The 23,100-nt window shown below is 43.3% G+C and overlaps 1 protein-coding gene and 1 long non-coding RNA gene across 2 annotated transcripts; one reads left to right on the top strand and one right to left on the bottom strand.

Annotated features, from left to right (window-relative positions):
* Window positions 1–446: 446 nt before the first annotated feature.
* Window positions 447–5,891, bottom strand: ZNF706 (zinc finger protein 706). The gene is made up of 4 exons (XM_074814619.1): window positions 5,774–5,891; window positions 2,647–2,783; window positions 1,388–1,495; window positions 447–751 (listed from the first exon to the last, which is right to left on the bottom strand). The coding sequence occupies exons 2-3, from the start codon at window positions 2,779–2,781 to the stop codon at window positions 1,400–1,402; spliced, it is 231 nt and encodes a 76-aa protein (XP_074670720.1). The 5' UTR covers window positions 2,782–2,783; window positions 5,774–5,891; the 3' UTR covers window positions 447–751; window positions 1,388–1,399.
* A 411-nt stretch (window positions 5,892–6,302) lies between these two features.
* LOC141932754 (uncharacterized) lies at window positions 6,303–22,839 on the top strand. Its single transcript, XR_012625912.1, has 4 exons — window positions 6,303–6,538; window positions 10,711–10,894; window positions 16,082–16,223; window positions 20,265–22,839. It is a non-coding gene; the product is annotated as an uncharacterized LOC141932754 (long non-coding RNA).
* The last annotated feature ends 261 nt before the right edge of the window (window positions 22,840–23,100 follow it).

Raw genomic sequence — 23,100 nt, 5'->3', positions numbered from 1 at the left:
TCAGCTTCCTCAGCCTTCTATCATATATAAAGGATAACAAGCACAACCAGAGTCTCTCCGGTACATGACTTCAAGGAACATGATCCCTCACAATAAAGGAATCCCATTCAAAATGGCTTGCAGTATTAAGACTCCAATACACAGGACTGAAATGTAGAAGGGAGTCTCACGATTCTCATGCAGCTTCTAGGGAGTCTGCTGTGCCTTGAGCCAACAACTTGACCACTAGTGAATGGGCTCAAGCAGGCAGCACACTGAACAGTAAGTCTGAGCAGCTTCCCTTTTCACTTAAGATTAATTTACTGTAATGTACATTACTTTCAGTGGAATGATACTGCTCATGTTTTGGCAGGATGGGGAAAATTCCACTTTGTCTTTTTTATTATTTTATAAGGCAGATAATGCAGAAAGTTGAAACGGAACTTCTACAAGGATTTAATCTGTGATACTGTAAAATCAAAGTACTACTTTATTAAATGAGTTATTTTACACAATATGAACATCAATATAATTACAATTGTAAAAAATTTTTTATAACAAGTATGGACTGATTTTTCAGGATTTCCAAATAGGGCACAACTGTACATTTACACAGAATTGTCTTTGCATGAAGCCCAAGAGGGAACAGCATAAAAATATGAATGTTTCTGTAGCCCCTTCATTTTTGCTGATCAACAGTTTTAGAAAAGCAGCTGCAGGTTTGTTATGTAAGGTCTGACAGTAGAAGAGTCAATAGGTGCCATGATTTCACCTATAAAAAACAAGAATAACTCAGTTAAGCTGAACCATTACACAATGCTGTTTACCTCTGTGTGAATAAAATACCATAATACTGCTTTTTACCTCATTTCAGCCTTTTATTATAACCACTTTCAGTTACAGCCTAACAACTGGCTATTGGGAAATCTCTTCTATAGATAACACAGAGGTTAAGTTTTATATTTGAATGCAGAAAAATCTGCATTCACTTGCATAGCTTTGGGAACAAAACGGCTCAATTGTTGTTAATATACTAAACAACTATTTTCATTACACATTTTGTAGCAACAGACAGATTGTATTTATTTTATGTATATTGTTCAAAGAGAAACTAACATTTCAAAGCAAGAACTAAATAATAAAAGTATTCCTACAACTCTAAGGATGACCATTTGAAATAACATTAATCCCTTCTAATACAACCTCCTGAAACGCCACAGCCATTTCAGCTATGTAAGTATTAGCTTGCTTCTCCTGTGTAACAGTTCAAGGGTACAACTTTAACCTATAGTTAATCTTCATGGTAAAGGAAACAAAGCAAGTTTTAAGTCCCAGCTGGCGGTGGTAAAAAAAACCTGATTCATAATACACCTTTCCCAGACAATCATTTAAAAATTAAGGTAATGACCTGTAGACAACTTTACGCCTGAACATCAGCCAATTCTGGAGGAAGTGGAGTCTTAGGATGCTTGCTTTCAAAGTGCTGTTTGAAGGTCTTGGGATCCGGCATTTGTGTCTGATTAAAGAGAGACATTTAACTTTATGGACAGTACAAGAGTTAAATAATACTACAAAAACCTGTTCCCCCTATGTTTTATTTTCTTTTTCCTGAAGCAAATTTTCTCCTCAATGTTTAAGAGGAGTATTTAACCTCAGATTTTCAGAGAGGTGCTTTTAAGCACTAGTATCACACTGTTTTGGCATGTTCATCAATGGCTTTATTCTTGCTAGAAACCTCCCTGCAGATCTTGCGCTTCACACGCTGGTTTGGTGGAAAACCTATCTCCTTACCATTTTCTTTTTCAACACCTCAAAGATAAACGTTTATTCTTTTCAGGATCAAATCTTTACGAAGGCTATTTCTTTTGTTTATCAGTAGGCCAAAGAGTTATGTTGCATAGCATGTGCCAAGCAGAGAATCAGTCTGTCTCAGACCACTACTACAGAGTTGCAGGCATCAACTGCCCAAAGCGATTGCTGCTACAGCCTGATTTCACAAAAAGAGCTGGTTGTAAGTACTTAAGTGAACAGCTCTTAATTTGGAATCTTATTTAAGACATACAGAGCAACAAATCTATTCTGGGATTGACCATTTAAGTGAAAATGGCAGGTCTATCTTTCGGTTCCTAAACGAGCACATTCAGGAAAACCAGCCAAAAGGAAAGTATAATCTGATTAGTGCTCACATTTCTGTTCTCCTGTCAAGTAATTTATTCTAGTAGAAGTTACTGTGTATCAAACTTACAGTAAAGCTTTTGGCACCACTACTTTTCCTCTCTACATTAACATCCATAACCATTGATTCTAAGATGGGCCAATTCCATCACAAAGAAAAGATGTTTCCATTTGGAGATTAAAAAGGAAGTGATCTTACTTTTTACATTTTATACATCATACTAACACCACATGCAGACCCCTGCAATCCAAAAGGCAAGGTAATTACGTAAATCAGATCTGTACATGACCTCTCAGATTTTCTCGTATCTCAATTATCAGTACAGCTGAGTTATCTGTGAGCAAGTCACATAACAGATGGAAATGCTTACAGCAACAAGCTAGACAGCCACTTAAGTATTTTAGTTTCCACTATATAATCTTCTAAAAATTCTGCTCTAGGCTGGAAGACAGACCTGCCTACAATAATATTTTGTCTTCGGTTCCTCTTACCCTACAAACAGTGCAGGTATATATCAAGGCAGCCTTGGCTGCAGCCTTCTGATCATGTCCTTGTTTCTTTTTTTGCTCAGCTTGCTTTTTGGCATTTTTCTGCTGCGACTGAATCTTCTGCTGTCCACGAGCCATATCTACAAACAAAAAGAAGACATTTAGTCTAAAAATGTGAGAAGCTACTGCTGCTAGCTGACTCCAAAGCCATAACCATGAGCACAATACAGTCATGCACTCCATCCGTAAGGCCTACAACTCCCGTAACTCAGATACAACAAACATCTGTTCAAGCTCTTTAGTATGTAAAAACTATCTGGTTTTAGTATCATTCTTATAATACACACCAGAACTAGTAGGCCATTCTAAGGTTTCTTCCTCTACAAAGCTTCAAGGTCTACTTTTGAAGTGTTTTCAATAGTCAGAGTAATTAAAGTTTCCTTTACAGTTAATAGAAAATTATTCTCTATTTTCACAGGTACAGTAAAATTTAGAGGGTTTTGTTGTTCCTTTTTTTTGTAAAGCTTAAGACTCAACCTTTATTTCTAAAACTCAAACCGGGTTCCAAGAAAGGCAAATCAAAGTATTACCCAACCTGTATTACTGTCTTCTGGTGCACGTGCTTGTGAGCTGCTTTGGAGTTGGGAATGCTAAGAACAACAGGTCACCCCTCTTTATTCAGGGCTATTTTTACAAGTGGCCAATCTTTTAGATTTTCAGCCAACTTCACACACATACATATTACTTAAGAAGTAAAACTGCCTGCATCAGAAGCTATTACTCTATATAACGCAGGAGCATAATGGAGCAAACACTACTGCCATATGCCATTAGAAGGTCCACCCCATGAAACAAGACACAAAAATCACATTTTAGGGAGCAGCAAAACAGCGTATTTTACAACAGCAATTCTCCACCTGCATGCAGCCCACTCGAACACCCAATTCAGCTTGCACCCCACCCCCAGAGCAGACGCCAGGCAGGATTTGGGCGCACCAACACAGCAGGCTTCAGAGCATCGTTATATAACCCAGCAGCCCACTTTCCGCTATTATCTTTCTCACAATCCCTCATGGCCCACGCACGATCCAGTTGTGCAGCTCTCACAGAAGCACAAGGCTTACTACACAAGCACAGGACAGCTAGCAAAGCCCATTGTTTTCAGGAGAACTAGTAAAGCCTAATGTTCCCAGGAGGTTATCTGGTTGGTCATTGCCCCTCTGCGCAACCCGGGCATTTGCTGTAAGTTTGGTACTGATGAGAGACACTGTGCGGCTACAACGGGTCTGTCGTGCAGTCCTTCCACAAGGACAGACAGCCTTCCACTGCAAGAGGGAGAAAGGCCTATCCAAACACTGTCCTCCAGTAAACAGGCACGAAAAGCCCTTAAAATCATTATGAAAATGAAGCTTCTATGAAACATCAACAACATCTGGAAGTTCACTAGTATTGCAAGAATTTCTGGAAACAAGCAAAAAGACGGTCCCGAGAGCCAAAACAGCTCCTGCGGACTGAGAGGCACCTCTCAGGTCAGTGTCCCGGTCTTTCATGGTATATAACACTACCATGTAACCCTTTGCAGAAGTATTATACTACATCTCCAGTGTTCCCTCCCCTTCCCCCATCAGTTTCTCTGTAGGAGAAATTAGAAGTCCATATGGCTAACAAAATCGAACAAGAAAACGCAAGTTATCTATTAACAAGCCTATAGAAATACATGACAGTTTCCATAAGATACAGCATTGAATGCTAGTAAGACACAAAATACCATTCTGTTTCACTGTATGCTCTGGTTACTCCAAAACATCCCAGACAGGGCCTCACCCTGTTTACGTACAGCATGGCTCAACAAGAACATTAAAAATAAACCAACAAAACAGAAAGAAGAGATATTGCCAATAGCTTTACATACTCTAGAAGGAACTGTAGGTTTTATTTTGGTTCTGTTTTACTAGCATTACAGTAACCCTTCGGAAGTCAGGGGACTCCTGATAGAAGATACTCAGATGCAAGAAAAAATAATGTTCATAGTCTTTGCATATTACTTTGTATTTTAGTCTCTTGGTAAGAGCTTGTTAAGTAGTACATTGCATGAGCCAACCACACTGAGCTTGTACGTATTTGGCAATAGCTGCTTTTACTTAAATTACAAACAAGAAAACATGAACAAAAACATCTGCTCAAAAATACCAACCTCCATATGATGCCCAAGACCAAAAATCCAAGAGTTGAAGTACTTCAAATTACACTAATACAGTTGAAACACATGGAGTGAATAGTCAACTGGAAAATTAAGATTATCTGGACTATAGTACTCTAAGAAAGTGACAAAAATAATCCCAAAGTTCGTTTAAAAGAACGATGAGTTCATCCACAAGACTAAATCTGTATTCCAGTTGCACAACACAGATAAGTGTTGTTTTCCTTATCAGGCACACCCTCAAGGAGTCCAGCAAACCGACCTGCTGTTTTGAAATAAAAATGCGTGAGCACATAGGAAGCCTAACACTACAGAAAAATATGCTGCCAAATCACAATAGCAACAGCACGGGCATTACCAGGCAGCGAGGCTGAAGCCTGCCATACGTTAATGCCTCACACAGGGTCATTTCCTTGTAAGTAACCAGAACCTGAGCAGAGAGTTTCAAGTCCTAAAACTGGACACCGACAGCTGCTTCCGCTGTCACTTCCCGACACAAACAGGAGCCTGAGGCACCCTGGCTTCCCCGTCGGGGCGGCGAGGGGCTTGGGCCGGCGAAGCAGCAAGCTCGCCCTCGGCCCGGCACCGCGGCCAGAGGAGGCCCCCGGCCTGGGCCCGGCCTGAGGCGCGAAGGGGCAGAGAGAGGCCGCGGCCCCCGGGAGGGCCTCGCGGAGCGGGAGGCGGCCGCAGCCCGGCCATTCCCACCACGTGTCCCGCGGGAAGGGGCCGAGGAAGGAAGCAGGCCCCGGCTGCGGAGCCCCAGCGGCGGGGAGGCGGCTCGCGGCAGGCCGGGAACGGAGTGCGCCTCGCTGCCGGGCCGCCCCTTTCGCCCCGGGGCGGGCCTGCTCTGCCGCGCCGGAGCCGGGCCCGCTCCCCCACGCCCCGCGACCCCCGCCCCGCCGCGCCGCGCGAGGGGCCGCCGCCGCTCACCCGGCCTGGGAGTCCGGCCTGGGCGGCCCTGGCGAGCGGGTGGAGAAGGCTCCGCGCGGCCCCGCAACAGCCGCCGCCGCCGCCGCCTGCCCGAGAGGAGGAGGAGGAGGAGGAGGAGGACGGCAGGGGGGGGGGGGGGGGGGGGGGAAACGGGGGGACACCAGCACTGCGCATGCGCGGCCCCGCCCCGGCGCCCGCGCGGCCCAGCCCTGCTGGCGCGCGATCCGGCCCCGCCGGCCAATGGCGGCGCCCGTCCGTTACATAAGGCGGGGAGGGGGGGAGGGGAGAGGGGGCGCCGCTGCCGCTGCCGCCGCCGCGCTGACCTCCGCGGGGGGCGGGGCGCGGGGCGCGTGCTCCGGCGAGGGCGCTGCCCGACCCGCTGCCCACCCGCTGCCCGGAGACCCCGGGCGGCCGCAGGTCTTGGCGGCGATGGCGACCTGCGGGGATTCCCCACTAGCCGGGTGGCCGGGGCTGGCGGGCCCGCCCGCCCTCGGGGCGGTGGGGCGGAGGCAGGGCTAGACCCGGGCACCCTGCTGCGCCCCGGCGGCGGCTGTGCTGGCTCCGCGGCGGGCGCCCGCCAGAGTCCCGCTAACGGCCGGCGCGGCGAGGGGTCTGGAGCTCGGGAACGGGTGACAGGCCAGCGCTGAGGCCAGAGGTCACTGGGCTGTAGCAGAGGGACAGGCAGGACGCGCGGCCCGGCTCTGACCGCTTGGCCCCGAGGGTGGCGGGCCCAGCTGAGCCCTGGAAGCTGCCGGCAGATTCCCGGTGAGCTCCCGCCGCTGTTGCCGTGCCTGGCGCCGGGCAGCGCTGCGCCGCAGCTCCGGCGGGACTGCGGTAGGCGCCTGCCCTCAGACCATCTCCTCTCCTCCCGGCAAGCCCTGCTCTCCGCCACATTCCTCTGTGCTTAGCATACAGACGCAGCCTAAAAATAGTTGCTGTTCCTCCTCAGTGGGATCCAGAAAATGGCTCTGGAGAGGCTGCGGGGAAGGGGCTGGAGGCGAGGCCGGGCAGGGATCCTGGAGTGGGTGAAATCCTGTTCGGGGTGGCAGTTCAAGCATAAGGCCCACGCACAGGCTTGAAGGGTTAAATGGATTAAAAGCAGAAGGAAAAGGCCTGAGATGAGAAGCAGAATTCACTTCAAGTTGAAAGAGCGCTAGATCTTGTTTTGGCGTTAAGGACTGCAGAGGAAGGCGTTTACTGGCTGTATTCACAGTGCAAGAGATTTGAAAAGTATTAGCTTGCATGAGTAGAGATGTAGGCGGGCCCTGTAAAGAAGGGTAAAGGAGAACTTTATGTTCTGTCGACATCTTCATATATCCCAAAGGGAGGCTGAATGTCTGCCTTCTCGGATTATACACCTGTTAGGAGAAATAGAGGCAGCATCTCTGCTCAGAGATGACATTCTGCCACTCTTTGAGCCATTGTTGTAGCTTTAAAATAAGCCTGGAGTCTTGAACAGTTCTGTGTCTGGGGCAAAACAAATGCAATATGCTTACTAGAGGAATTACTAGGTGTTGGGTTGGCATTTTATAGGGGCTCAGGCTAGATGAGTGTAATGTTCCCTTCTGATCCAAGAGGGAGGAAAAAGCAACAAAAAAAAATCCCTAAAGCAGTACAATGAACGTTTTGGGCCATCATGAGTCATGCCCAGAGCATAATTGCAGTTACAGGGGAGCTGTATAACATCCTTCTGACACTTAAGTCACTGGAAGTAGGTCTGGATGTGACAACATTTAAGACAGTCAAATATAAGCCTATGATCAAAAACGAAATTTCTAACATTTTTCTAAAAAAATTATTTTCCTAACATTCCTGTTTGCAGTGATGTCTTCCACATTAAACTGACAGTACTGAAAATGCTTGTACCTGGACAGTGAATCCCCACTGCATTAAAATGATCTTGTGTGTAGGTTCTGAACTTTATGGAAATAAGCAACTGTAAAAACCACTGAAAATGCATGTATGCTTGTGGGGTGGTGGGGAGGTGGGCATTTTGGGTTCTGTGCTTGCAAGCAGGTGGCTTTCAGAGTGAGGTTTCACTTTGAAGACCGCCGAGTGAAAAAGTAGCTTCTTTCCTGGCTGGTGCTGTTTTAAGAGGACTGCTGGCCTCAGATGTGGAACTGGAGATGGCTTTCAAGGGTTGTGTCCCCATACTACAGCGCTGCTACACACCTGGCTGGACAAGAATTTCAAATAAGGCAGATCTTCTGAGCTCACGCTGAGCTCTGGCTGGTCTCTGAACCTTTTCCTGCTTTCGGGAGAATGAAGGGTCAGTCTCCTTGCAGGACAGGGGACCGTGGCCTTCCCTCTGTCTGCTCTGTCTTTTGTCCCTTTGTTCTGTAGATCCTGATCACAGCATTGTTCCCTGTATTGCCCAAATCATGGCTCTGGAATTTAGATGCTTCCAAAGAGACTATTAGGAAAAACCCAGTGTGAAAGAAGAATAGAGTCCCCATAGCTGAGATTTTTACTATGAAGATAATAAGGAAAAATTTCTCATTCACTCTAAATAATTTTTCAAAATTTATTCACTGCGTGAAACTTATTTATCACACCAAAGGGAATATTTCCATGCACGTGTGCAGGTTAGCAGAGACACACAGGGTGGGTATGGTGAGCTGGTCTGTGTGCTGGATGCTTGGCATAGCTCTGACAAAATGAACCTGTCGTAACTGCAGTTTATCTGGCTTACGGACTTCCTCTGCTTTGTGTTGCTCCTGTATGAGGTGAAGCAAGCCAGAGTATATGAATGAAAGTATAAATAGAAGTTAAAATGAAAAATAAATGCAAGGTTTAGACTGAAATGTTGTATTTTAAAATTGCTGGAAATATATTGAAGTGTTTTTCTGCGTGCTGCTTGTTTAATTGTTGTTTTCTAATTTAAAAACAACTCATAAACCCCACAGATATTACCGAGTATTCTGCATTAAAATAGAGTGAAAATCAAGAATACCTCTCTGTAGTTAAGGGTAGACCAAATGCAAGGAGTTTATTATCCCCAAACCTAGCCTTACAAAAATGTTTCAGTGGTTACGATTCACTGAAATCTGTAGCTGCATCATACACATAGAAAACACAGCTCCATATGGGTATGGGTAAGGCGTTTTAGCTCTTATGGAGCCCCTAAGAATACTCCAGATTTTTAAAAAAAGACTTTATTATCTTCTCACGATAAGAAACAAGGCTCTAATTTAAGGCCAAGCATGAATGTGGTGAACATGATCAGAAAAAGCAAAATGCTGGTCTACTCTGGAGGAAAGGAGCAAAGGAAACTGGAAGGAGCAATGCTGTAAGGCAGGATTATTTGTTAGTTTTTTTGAAACAGTCTTGATTGTTTGTTATTCTCATGCTTATTTCCCCTCTGATGGGGGATTCCAGCCCCCCATCAGTTTCTGTGCCTGCTCAGAGGTGCAGTTTCTGTCATTAAATCAAAATGCCTGTTCTGCTCAACAGTAACTTGTTGACACTTGAATTCTGTTGCAAGTCAGTTTGAGCTCTCTCACCTTAGTGTGACTGGTGTCCCCAGCACGATTCCCTGCTATGATCCAGCTGACATTCTGACATGTGTTATTAAACCCATTTTGAAAGCAATCGTTCTGAGGTGCAGGGCAAGTTTGCCCACAACAGCATAGGTGTGGCTGCATGTCCCGTCTGAATCAACTCGTGTGCGCCTGCCAGGTCCTCCCACTGCTGTTCCCTACCACACTTATTGCTTGTATCTTTTTCCTGCTTGTTTTCTTGTGTGCTTGCTATTGATCCAGTGTCACATCAATCAAGTATCATCTCGCTAGCTAAACGCTGGCTTGTGTCCCAGCGCTGCCCTTTGCTACTCACTCACGGTGAGTACACATGCTGGTATCGTGTGCCTCCCTATTGAGTGATTTTATTCGGTGCCCCACCATGACCCCTCGGCATGTCTGAACAAGTGAAGGAAAGGGAAGGGGACATGCCCTGGGCCGGCCAGTGACAGAGACCTTCTCACTAAATTTTGTGGCTGCAGACCAACATTGACAAGAACGCAGAACAGCAGAGATTGGCTCTGCAGTCGAAGGCTGTAAGGCACAGACTTTGAAAGGATATTCAGATCTGATGTGATGGTAGATCAGAGTCAGTATTGCTGAATTTCAGGGGCGGGATGACATGGTTGCAGGCATAACCCCAAACAGGCTGGAATCCTCTGCAGTTAGTATTGTTTGATATAAAACATCATGCAGCAGTACTTTACCTATTTCAGGGACCTGACAAGGTAGCTTTTGCTCATTTACCCTTCTCTGCCTTATGGATGTTTACCTCTTCCTTCCCCCATGCTAGCATACCATTCTTTTCCCTGTAAGGGCACTTTTCACAACCACAGCTCCAGCTCTCATACATCCAGTTCAGGCCTCCCTGACACTACATTAACTCCCTCCCTCCTTTGACCCTGATTGCTGTGTGCTACTTTTCCATAGCTGGGATGTTGGCACCTCATGGGCTTGCCCAGTCTGGCTGTTGTGGCAAATACAAAAAAGAGTGAGATCTTAAATCACATATTTGGTTCACAGATTCAATAGATTCTTAGCTCTGCACTGGTAAGAGATGATACGAAATCACAATACTGCAGAAAAAAGGATTTTAAGGCATGTGACGGTATGCCTCTTTTTGTGTTGTGTTGTAGAACTAGGTATTTTGTAGTGCACACTGTGCTGATCCACAAGGTTTAAAAATGCAAAAAGAAGAGGAAGAAAAAAGACGAGCAACCAAAATGAGAAGGAAAGCCAAAGACCGTGCTCTGTTTTGGAAGGAAGCTGACACAGCAATGCAGCTCTCTTGGCAGGGCAACTCGGGTTTGCGATACCCTTCTATTTCCACATTAGCTTTGAAGGGTCAGCCCCTTAGCAGCAATGCAGCATCTTTTCCTGGTTTGTCTGCTGCCTTTCTGAACAGTCTCTTTGTTTCAGGGACACCTGATGGGTGACATCCTCCAGAACAAGGACAACCTCAGGTGATGTCCACCATATTGCCAGCCTCCCTGTGCTACCCACATCCTCTGAGAGACAAAAAAAGAGAGGGCTCGAGAAAAAGGCTCATGAAGAATGACAGAGAGGGAGGCAGTCAGAAGCTCAGAGATGCAGTTCCTCAAAGGTTGGTAAGGCATATGCACCTCCTGAAGAGCATGGGCAAAGATTGCCTTGTGACCTCTAAGTATTTTGCAATCTCTCCTCTTTTAAATCCATTTTGTTGGCTGTGACTTTTGCTAAAAACAAGGCGCAAATGCCTTTCTCAGCATGTCGCAACTTTTTTGACCAACCCACACAGACAAACTGGAGACCTTGAGAACATACACTTCCGTTCTATATAAACAGTTTAAAATAGATTTTAGCTTTGCACAGCATTACGTACAGTTACTATTTTTAAATGCACACCAATTAATCTGATGTGTTCATTCCCTTTTTGCGTGTGCCCTTCATTCATGCTTTTGAGTCTTGTACATGTTCAGGTCCCTGCCTTATGAAAACCAATATATCCACACATATTTAATTAATTCAGAATACCAAGATTTCCCTCCTCTCCACCAATATAGTTAAATATATGTATGAAGCATGAAAAAAGTCCTCACACTGTGTCATGTGCATATTAAAATGTGCAGCAATTATGATTAAAACCTCTCACAAACATGCCAACATTGTTGATGTCTTGCCTCTAGCCTCGAGGAGGGTCATACATCCCATCAGTCTGTGCTTCTGAGTGGCTGCACATCCCAGAGATGCCTCTGTGCTGAGGTGGCTCACGGCATCCGCCAGCTCTGCTTGCTTTCTTCTTCAGCCCATCTGCAAAACTCCACCCTCGTACTAGCAAACATTTAGGTAGCTGCTTATTATACCTTGCAGAAGGGACAGTTACTTCTCATCCACAGACAGCCTCTCCATCTGCCTTTCAGTCATCCACGTGCAGATTTCATTGTCATTCTAGAACTGCTAAGGGCAGGGAGGGAAGCTCTTGCTGCTGTCCAGATAGCATGTAAAATCTTGCTGGGCAAGGAAGCAGAGGCCAAGGGTGCATTTCAGAATGACACATCCCAGAATGAACACAGAGAGTCAGTTCACAGGAAAGGGCTCTGCAGCTGCAGGATGTTCCCCATGGAAGAAAGGCAGCCTTGGACATCCCCAAGTCCACACACACATTGCTGGTTTTCCCAGGTCTGCAGTGCTGGCTTAGGTCCAGCAGCTTGCTGCTTCAGGAAGAGATCAGCAAGAAACATCTGCTGGATTTCAACTTTTTCCTTTTCAGATGCCCTGTTACACTTGCTCTGAAGTCACTGCATGACTTAAAGGCAGGAATCCAAAGAGCCTGCTGCAAACTGAGCTGTGAGGATTGCTCTGATCGCCAGTGTTTCCTGCCAGCTGCTGACAACGCTTAAAACATAGTAAGGTCTATCTCACAAACACTGGTGGATAAATAAGACCTGGCAAGGGAAATCAGGGGAATGATTTGGTTTGCACCAGGCCACTGGATCCCACTGCTTTCTGCAAGAGATCCCAGAGTGCTGCAGCAGAGCAATGCGCTATGGGGTTTGGGAGCAGAACAGAAAACACATTCCTGGAAGCAGCCAGCAGTGGCAAAAGACGGCAGCTATGTAGAGGTAAAAGACATTACTTGCGGGGTGGTGAGGTGGAATGTATGTGCTGATTGTCAGAATTACTGCGGCTGAGTTACCAGGGATATATGAAGCCCACAGTCATGTCTCAGTAGATGCTCATAAGTTTATTCTTAAGACAGACTGCCACAGGATGGAGGGACGGAACTCCCTTTTCCTGCTACATGGCTGGTCTTTAAGCAGCACAGGCAGAAGGCTGCTTTTTCACTCTGTCCTTTAGCCTGGCTTTTGCTTAGAAACTGCAGGAGAAAACTAGGGAGGATGAATTATGCTTCTGTGAAAACACTCAGTGCACATCTCTAATCAGGCAAGACAGAATAACACTTAAAGGACGGTCCCAGAGCTGGAAAGAAACAAGAGCTGGTTATGAGGTAACATTAGGTACAGACTTTGCACATTAGTATTTACTAGGCTAGAAAAATTTAAAGTTCTCATTTAGACTATCTGATTTTAAAATATGACTCATTTCAATCTGACTGCTGGTCTGTAAAGTTAATTTGGAAAGTTGTGCACTTGCAACTTGGCTAAAAAATTACAATGAAGTGAAGTAGAAATGCCTGGTGCTGGAGACTTACATGTCTGTCCCAGTGGGGAAGCATCTTTTACAATGCTTCCATGGGCAAAAAGACCAGGTTAGAAGACAAAGGCCTGATCCTGTCCATGCTTAGATATAGAACTGTACTCTCTCTCCATTCCCAAACCAAGACTGAAACCCCTTATCATCCTGCACCTGAGCCTTCCTATTCCCACATCTCCAGTGTACCCTTCTCCACACCAGCTGTCCCAGTCTCTTCCTGGCACTATCCCCTGTGTCCCAGAGTCTGCAGTAACAAGTAACTCCAGCTGTGCAAAGCTCAAACCAGAGGCTGCCAGCACAGCCTAAGCCCTTGCACACTTCACCTGTTCCCTGTTTAAAAATGTGCTCCTTTAAGCAAGATAAATTTAGACTGGAAATGACCTCCCAGGCTTGTTGCTTCTCTATTTTTCTCTGATACTGTAAAGAGTTTGGTGAGAGATATTATTTCCTCAGATATTTAAAATGAGGATCATATCCTTTTTTTAACCTTCCTCTTTGATAAACCAAAGAGCTTGAGCTAGTATCGAATAGTGCTTTGCTAAGAACAGGTCCTTGGGGGACCAACACTAGTAAAAAGGATGGAACTGAGGATGGCTTCCCATTTACAATTATTTTTTGAGATCTTGTATAGTCAGATCCCAGTCTGTTCCCATGGTTTCCATTAGTCTGTATAAACAGTATTTCTCTCTTGGCTTCCTAAGACTGTGCTGTGGACATGCAGGACTTGGGTGGACATACACTGCAGCCTCAACTTGCCCCAGAATGACCAGGTCCAGGTCTCACTGGTGTCCAGCAGTCCTGATGGAGCCACTGCCCTGACTGCTTTACTGGGTGCCCAGAAGTCCTGAGGATCTTCCTCAGATCTTTCTCTGGATGTCCCTTCCCATGTGCCAGGCAAAGTTTCCACAAAATAAACAGCAAAGCCTGATGTTCAATAACCTCTATGGATACCCTGACACCACTGTTGACTTGGAGGCCTCCAGCAGTACCCAGATGCAGCCGTGCACGTAGAACAAACTGATGGAAGGGCTCAGGCTGATGTAGCTACTCTGAAGCTCAAATCCCCTCTTCCTCATTGATCTAAGCCCACAGCCCTGTGCCAGCTCAGAGCCTCACTAATTCTTCTCACAGGCACTGCAGCTCGTAACTCCACTAATTAGACCTCAGCCTGGGTCAGGAAACGACCTTCGTGCTCTACACAGTTCAAGAACCTGTGTCTCTCCTTGCTCGGAGAGGCAGTGTGGAGGGCGAGGAGCTTGGGCAAACAGTGATGATAAGGCAAAGAACACCTTGCTTTGCTGGCTCAGCACTGGAGGTGGCTTTTTACCACACCTGCCTGTAAAGAAGGCAGAAATGTTTGTCTTGGGAAAGAGAAGGAGATGGAAGGAACCACCTTGTGCTTAGCACAGCCCAGGCAAAATAAAAGACTTTGGTCAAGTCTCTGTGAATTTGTTCAGGGCTATTAGGGAGAATTATATGACAATGCTGAGGAATCGGTGAAGGGCACAGCTGGCAGGCTCTCTATTCACCTCTGATTTTTTATGATCCTTGTGGAGTGCCCCAACTTCAGATGCTGGATCCCCTGCCCTCAGCTGTCTCATGATGGGACGTCTACATTCTTACATCTCAGCAGTGGCATTAGGTATGGCTGCAGTCTCTCTGGGACATGCTGCACAACACAGAGAGACCCTGACACATCAGCATCCTGCCATGGGCAAAGGCATCGCAGCTGTGGAAACCTGTGATTATTTCAGCCAACAACTTTCTCAGTGCAAAATATTTGGTTTTAGCAGTTAGGACAAAGCATGATGGTGAGGTGATATTAAACCAGCAAGCATACTTGCATGTTGTGTCTCATCTAACCTTAGTGAATCCTGAAGAGTTTTAGGTGGGATTTACTGGAGCAGAAATAATGAACCAACCTGATCACAAAGTAGAAAGCCTGGTTACTCCCGAGTGTCTGCAGCTCTTACACTGCTTATTATGAAGGAGACAGCAGATTGTAGCATTAATGTTACTTGCCCTGGCACAGTCTAGTAATGGCCCTTCTGACCAAGTGTCAGGTGGCCTCTAGGAAAGGCCTTAAGATCCTTTTATTTAGATCCCAAGGGGAAAACAGCTGTTCCATTGTGCTGCAACAGAAAGACCACAGCAGTGATATCCAGCACAATACCGGTAAGCCTCAAAAAGTATCCAATATCCATTCTTCAATGAAAGGGTCCAGGCTGGACAAGCCTGTTGCTGGCAATCATGTTCCAGCCTGCTATGAAAGTCTCTACTGGAGACATGGCAGAGCCTAGAGAAGTTAAACCCTGACCCCTTTGTGGTACCTGCTCTCCAGTAATGTCTCCACTCCTGCCCTTCAGGCACTGGCTTTGAACAGGGCTAACATCAGTCGAATGTCTCACGTCACAGCGGAGCTGTTACTGATTGTTATTGATTTGTTATCAATTTAAGTTGATGATTTTAGGGTTTATGATATGAAGTTGAATAACCAAATAGAATTTTATAAGAATATTGGTTTTATAATAGTTGTAAAGTAATTGTGTATTGTTTTTAGTAACTGTAGAAACATTGTGCTGCTATGAGATCATCTGTAAAGTCCTAGACCAAGACTGCATAGGGCCACATAGTTCAATAATTGTTAACCTTGAAATCATACATTATTGTCTATGCATGTCAAAAACAGAAGCTTAAGTAGAATTAATAGAAATTAGAGACAATGAACTGTAACAACCAGCATATGTCTGCCAAATTATGAAGAAACTAGGTAAAAGGTAATTCCGGCAGGGGGAGATCGCGACCACCGACTCATGGACCATCGACTCTAATTACACCCCAGACTCATTTTAGAGCTTTAGTGCGCAGGATCGGAAAAAGGCGTAAATATGATAACGAGTTATGGGGAAAATATGTTTATGTATGAGCACTTGATTAATATGTATGATTGTATCTCATATAATCAGCATGTTACGCAACTCAGGTGTGCGTTGTTGGTGACACGATTTCCCTGCACACCCGGCCGTTAATGAAGGAGTGTCTGCTTATCTACATCCAATTGGTGTCGATAAGTTCTTTTATCCCGTTTTGGTGACAGTTTCTGGTGACCCAGATGGGACCTCGCTGAGAGAGACCGGAGGAGTCAGGGACCTGATCGGTTCCAGCCGGCACTGAGGAATTCTCGGGGATACCCATCGATCCCCAATCCAAAAGGCTCTTCGCGACATTCCCTGGAGTTGGTAAGACACTTCTCTTCTGGTCTGGTCTGAGAAGTCTGCCCGTCAGACGTGGTGAAAGCTGCGCAGGGTTGCATTAAAAGGATCCTATCTGCTTTAGTATCTGGTCTGTGGAATCAGGTCTGGAATCTGAAGCCTAGGCGTCTGACCGTAAGACATAAGCGAAAGCTATTGCAGGGTTGGACAAATCTGGTATCTGGAAAAACCTATATGCTATAGAGTTTTTCATCTGCATTCTGGTATTTCATCTGTATCTGGTATCTGTATTCTGGTATTTAAAATTGGTGTTTGTGTCTGTGTGAGTTTGAGACGTACAAATAAGTACGAAGCAAGTGCGGAGTTAGGATCCGCGGTTCTGTTATCCTGCGAGGGGTGCAGCCAGAGAAGAACGAAGCGAAAGATTGAGTGATTGCGTGTGTGTGAATTTTAAAATATTTTGAAATGACATCTAAACTAACACATTTGTTTGAGAGTAAGAGTGTTGGTAATTTGGTTTTTGATGAAAAGGTACCGAAGATTTCCCCATTAGGATGTCTGTTAACACACTGGGGAGAAATACATGATGACTTATATAAAAATCAAAGGATAAGAGTATTGTAATTATTGGTGGCCTTTATATGTTTTGGAAGATCAGGAAAAGTGGCCTGCCACTGGAACTGTAGAGGAGGATTTGTGAATTCTGGGAACCGAGATTTTAATGCACTCCTAGGAATAAATCAGTGTGCTTATTGTAAAGAAGAAGGTCATTGGAAACGAGAATGTTGAAAAATGAGGGGCAGTCAGCAAGACGTAGCAGGAGTAATGATCCTAGATGAATGAAGGGGACTGGAGGGGAACTCAGCTCAATCTCTGGTTGTAATTAAGCTGGAAGAAAAAGAGGTTAAATTTTTAGTAGATATAGGAGCAACATTTTCAATATTCAATAACTGTAAAAGAAAATTGGGAATGAAAACAACAAATATAAGGGGAGCAACAGGGAAAGAAGAAAAACAGTCCATTCCTACAACCCCTGTATTTAAAATCTGGGAACAAAATAATTACACGTAAATTCTTGTATGTACCAGAATGTCCTATACCCTTGTTAAGAAGGGATTTGTTGTCCAAATTAAATGCACAAATTGTTTTTGAGGAAGGGGAACTCTTCCTAAAAATACCTGAGTCAAAGACAGGAGAAATCCTAATGATACAAGAAAGAATAAAAGAACAAGAAATTCCACAGCAAGTAGATCTAGCAGTAATCCCTATAGTATGGGAAACAGACAAACCTGGCAAATCAAAATTAGTACTACCTGTGAAAATACAATTGAAGGAGGGTGCAAGACCAGTAAGGATTAAACAGTACCCGATTAAACCAGAAGTTAGATGGAGAATTAAAAAATGATTGACAAGTTTTTGGAATATAAAATCCTTGAGGAATGTGAATCTAAATATAATACTGCAGTTTTACCGGTTAGGAAACCTTCAGGTGAATATAGGTTAGTAACAAGATTTAAGAGCAGTGAATGAGATAGTTAAGGACATTTATTCTGTAGTGACAAATCTATATATATTGTTGGCAGCATTAAAAGAGACCCATGAGTGGTTTACAGTGCTTGATTCAAAGAATGCTTTCTTTGCATACCTCTGGAGAAAGGAAGCAGAAAATTGTTTGCCTTTGAGTAGAAAAATCCACAAACTGGATGAAAAAAAAAAAATGCAATTGACATGGACAAGACTACCCCAAGGATTAAAAAAATACAGCCTGACCATTTTTGGAAATCATCTGGCAAAGGAACTTGAAGTATAGAAACAGGATGATTCACAGCCAAAGCCTGGACACTTACTTTTGCAATCTGTGGATGATGCACTAATTGCTGCAGAAGAAAGATCCACCTGCATAAAGGTAACAATAGAACTTTTAAATTTTCTTGGACTAAATGGGTACAGGATATCCAAAAATAAAGCCCAAACAGCAAGCCGGACTGTAATATATCTGGGCTTTAAGATTTCAAAAGGACAGTGGCAATTGGGAACAGACTGTAAGGAAGCCATTTGTGGCATACCAGAGCCGAAAAATGTTCATAAACTAAGGGCCTTTCTAGGAATGGCTGGGTGGTGTCGCCTTCGGATAATGAATTACGATCTAATAAGTAAGCCATTGTATGAAACTCAAAAGAACTTTCCCTTTGTATGGGGCCCACATCAGCAACAGACCTTTAAAGATTTAAAATGAGCTCTAATGTCTGCACCTGCCCTGGGACTTCCAGATTTAACCAAAGATTTCCAGTTGTTAGTTTATAAAGGACAACATCTTGCACTAGGTGTGCTGACACAGAGAATGGGAAGCTGGAAGAGACCAGTTGGATACTTTTCCAAACAGCTGGATACTGTGAATAAAGCATAGCCTACTTGCCTTTGAGAAGTTGCTGTTACAGTAATGCTTATTCAAGAGGCCCCAGAAATTGACTTTGGGAAGAACAATAACAATATATGTCCCACACATGGTGATAACTGGTTTAGAACAAAAAGGGGGACATTAGTTGTCCCCAAGTAGAATGATAAAGTACCAGGTGGTCCTGACTGAACAAGATGATGTGGTTTAAAAAAAAAACTAACCTGATAAACCCTGCAGTTTTTCTAAGTTTTACAACAGGAAGAAGGGCAGCTGGAGCATGACTGCCTGACTACCATTGAACATGTGTACTCCAGTCGAGAGGATTTGAAGGACACACCATTGGAAGATCCCGACTAGGAGTTATATACAGACGGCAGCAGCTTTGTGGAACATGGAGTTCAATACTCTGGATATGCGGTAACAACAGACAACTAAATCATAAAGTCAAATGCGTTGTCTAGCACCACTTCAGCTCAAAAGGCAGAACTCGTTGCTTTAACCCAAGTTCTTGAATTAAATGAAAAGAAGAAAGTAAATATCTGGACTGACTTGAAGTATGCTTTTGGGGTAGTACATGTCCATAGAGTTTTATGGAAAGAAAGAGGATTATTGTCCTCCCAGGGAGCAAATATTAAACATCAGGAGGAAATTTTGCAATTATTGCAAGCAGTTCAGAAACCAACTCAGGTAGCAATCATGCACTGTAAACCACTTCAGGTTAAGAATACAACAGATAGGGCTACCAGAAAAACAGCGAAAGAAGTAACATTACGAATGGCATTGATTCTAACCAAGACAGTAATTCTCTCAAGGGAGAAACCTAAATATTCAGAAAAAGATGTTAAATTAGGAAAATTATTGAAAGCCAAAAAAAGGTTAGCTGCATGGTGGGTGACGTCTAATAGACAAATAATAGTACCACCTCTTTTAACTAAGAAATAATTCAGGTAAAACATCAGGAATGTCATTGGGGCATAGAGGCTTTGGTAACCCTTTTAATAAAAGACAAGTAGTATCAGTCAAAATGTTAGGATGGGCCAAAATAATAACTGCAAAATGTGAATTATGTTTGAAAAATAATCCAGTATTAAAGAAGAGAGTCCAAATGGGTACACTCAAATCTGCAACAGTACCAGGAGATTATTGGCAAGTAGATTTTTCAGACCTACCCAGACAAAATGAATATCGATACATTCTGGTGGGGGTTGGTACCTTTACAGGATGGCCAGAAGCCTTTCCCTGTTGTACCACTCAGGCAAAAGAAGTAGTAAAATGGTTACTACAAGAAATAATTCCAAGATTTGGAGTCCCCATTGGAATTTCTTCAGACAGAGGCCCACACTTTGTTGCTGAAGTAGTACAAAGTATTTGTAAAATTCTGGGCATTACTTGGGATTTACATACATCCTGGAGGCCACAGTCTAGCGGAAAAGTAGAAAGAATGAATCAGACTCTGAAAAGGCAAATTAGCAAAATATGTCAAGAAACTAATTTAAAATGGCCTCAGGCACTTCCATTAGCATTGTTGCGAATTAGGGTACAACCAAAAAGTGGTACCTCAGTCAGTCCTTATGAATTACTATACAGGAAACCATATGAATCTCCTGAACCAAATCCAAATATGCATGTGAAAGGAAAACAAGATGTATATAACTATTTGCTTTCTTTAGGAAAACCCCTGACTGTAATTCGAAATGCGATACTGTGGAACAGACCTCTGTCTTTGGAGAATCCAGTGCATGATTTTCAACCTGGAGACTACGTTTACGTGAAGATGTGGACTTCTGAACCCTTACAAGAATGCTGGAAAGGACCCTTCCAAATACTTCTAACAACTTTTACAGCTATCAAGATTGTGGAATCAGATGCATGGATACACTACACCCGAGTGAAGAAGGCTTCCCCTTCACGGAAAATTGTCAACAGAGATCCAGAGACCTTAAAGCTGACTTTGAAACATGTCTAGTTTTTCATACCAGTTTTTGATTATTCTTTTCGTACTAGGTTGGAAGCTGATGCTGGTGGGATCTTGGTTTGATGCAATGGCTGAAGGACAAAATGAAACTGAAAATTGCAGAAAGATGCCAAAAGTGAGAATAAGAAATAAAAGACAAATAGAAACAGGACAGTTAATCACTATCCCCAAAGAGATACCTGTAGAAAATTTGATGTTAGGATTGATTAAGGGATTTGCCAATTTGCAGAATGTCACACAGATTACTGCTTGTTTACCGATACCAAGAGCAGTAGGTGAATCTGTGCCATGGGGAATCTTAACTATGAATTTAACTAATCTAGAACATAGAAATGAGACTACTTATTGTGAAAAAAAACCTGTTGTTGAATGGTATGAACAAGTGAAGCTCATCAGAAAACAATGGAAATCAATGGGCACAGAGATAGATTGTAAGAAATTGTTAAATTATGACTTTATAAAAGGATCCCAACCTAGGGCATTAGCTCGGGTTCTCCTTCCTGGAGGTCCAAATCCCCAACTAGGATGGTGTTCGTATGACGAACAAATTAAGAACAATGTCAGCAGAAGCATTATGGAATGGAAATGTAACAAAACTAGTCAGATTACACAAAAGGAAGAGGAGCAGTGGAACTCTATATGGTCTATGTCTGTATTTTCTCAGTTTCAGTACATGGCTAGAACTCCTTGGTGTTTCACTTGGGATGGGAAAGTTTTTGCAGTTTTACCCTCAGTAAATGACAAAGGAAGCTCACTAAGAGAAAAAGAAAATGTAGTATCTTGGTGGAAATGTGAAAAGGTATATGATTGCAGCAATGCAGATTTAGTAATTCAAAGAATTCCTCCTTTGGCTGCTGCTTTAAAATTTGGATGTTTTTGCCGAGGTCTTAAAAATAGTCTCAATTTGACTAAAACATTTACACCCAGAAAAGGAACATTATTCACCTGTAGATAATCCACAATTCAGAGCCCAGGACATTTGGTTTGGGCAATGAGTGACGGAACCTGGACAACGCATTTGCCCTTAGATGGAAAAGTAAAACAAATTACTTTAGGTATGCCAACGTTGTGTCCAGTTTGGAAAAAGTCTCCATTTAAAGGATCTTTAGAAAATTTGAAATTACAGTGAACAAAGAAGTCAGAAACAGATGACACATGGAATGAACCATCAACAGGAGTCAAAATTGGCTGAGCTTTGGAATCTCTTTTGAATCCCATAGCTTCTTACACAAATAGAGAGTGTTGTATCAGTTGACAGGACAAGTAGAAAAATTGGCAAATGTCACAAAGAAAGGATTTAAAGAATTAAACATACAATTGCAGGCAACATCAAGGATGACTTTACAGAATAGGATGGCACTTGATATGCTTTTGCTTAAAGAACATGGAGTGTGTGGATACCTCAAAGGCAGAGTGGACCATTGCTGCATACATATTCCAAATGTAACCCAAGACATAGAACATGATCTAGATCTGTTAGGAAAAATTGAAGAAGACACTGAAAAAGTCCAAGAACATATGTCAGAAGATTGGTTAGGCAAAATTTTTAGTGGACTAGGGTGGAATTTAAGTTCATGGATAAGATCACTAATAGACACAATATTTATGTTGCTGATTGTTTTCTTAATGATAATGTTGGTGTACTCATGCTTAAAGAAACAAATTAGTAGCAAAATTGCATTCAATTGTATGAGTATGAGAGAAATCCCCAGACTTCCACCACCAGCATACAGTGAGACAGAGACATGATAAACTTTGATGTGAAAGTATTGAAATGATTTTCAAAACTTTCAAAGGGGGGAGTTGTTACTGATTGTTACTGATTTGTTATTGATTTAAGTTGATGATTTTAGGGTTTATGATATGAAGTTGAATAACCAAATAGAATTTTATAAGAATATTGGTTTTATAATAGTTGTAAAGTAATTGTGTATTGTTTTTAGTAACTGTAGAAACATTGTGCTGCTATGAGATCATCTGTAAAGTCCTAGACCAAGACTGCATAGGGCCACATAGTTCAATAATTGTTAACCTTGAAATAATACATTATTGTCTATGCATGTCAAAAACAGAAGCTTAAGTAGAATTAATAGAAATTAGAGACAATGAACTGTAACAACCAGCATATGTCTGCCAAATTATGAAGAAACTAGGTAAAAGGTAATTCCGGCAGGGGGAGATCGCGACCACCGACTCATGGACCATCGACTCTAATTACACCCCAGACTCATTTTAGAGCTTTAGTGCGCAGGATCGGAAAAAGGCATAAATATGATAACGAGTTATGGGGAAAATATGTTTATGTATGAGCACTTGATTAATATGTATGATTGTATCTCATATAATCAGCATGTTACGCAACTCAGGTGTGCATTGTTGGTGACACGATTTCCCTGCACACCCGGCCGTTAATGAAGGAGTGTCTGCTTATCTACATCCAATTGGTGTTGATAAGTTCTTTTATCCTGTTTTGGTGACAGAGCCTTAGCCAGCCCTAGTCTGAATAAGGACAGAAGTAGTATGACAAATAA

The sequence above is a fragment of the Strix aluco genome, chromosome 1 (genome assembly GCF_031877795.1).
Source record: "Strix aluco isolate bStrAlu1 chromosome 1, bStrAlu1.hap1, whole genome shotgun sequence".
NCBI classification, from domain to species: Eukaryota; Metazoa; Chordata; class Aves; order Strigiformes; family Strigidae; genus Strix; species Strix aluco.
The sequence above is the reverse complement of the archived record's forward strand: the minus strand, read 5'-3'. Positions and strand labels throughout refer to the sequence as shown.

Excerpts from the sequence above, each read along its gene's own strand:
- ZNF706 (XM_074814619.1), bottom strand. The coding sequence starts at position 2,781 with ATGGCTCGTGGACAGCAGAAGATTCAGTCGCAGCAGAAAAATGCCAAA. Across the intron at positions 1,496-2,646 it reads ATACCTGCACTGTTTGTAGG|ACACAAATGCCGGATCCCAA; the intron begins GTAAGAGGAACC and ends CTCTTTAATCAG.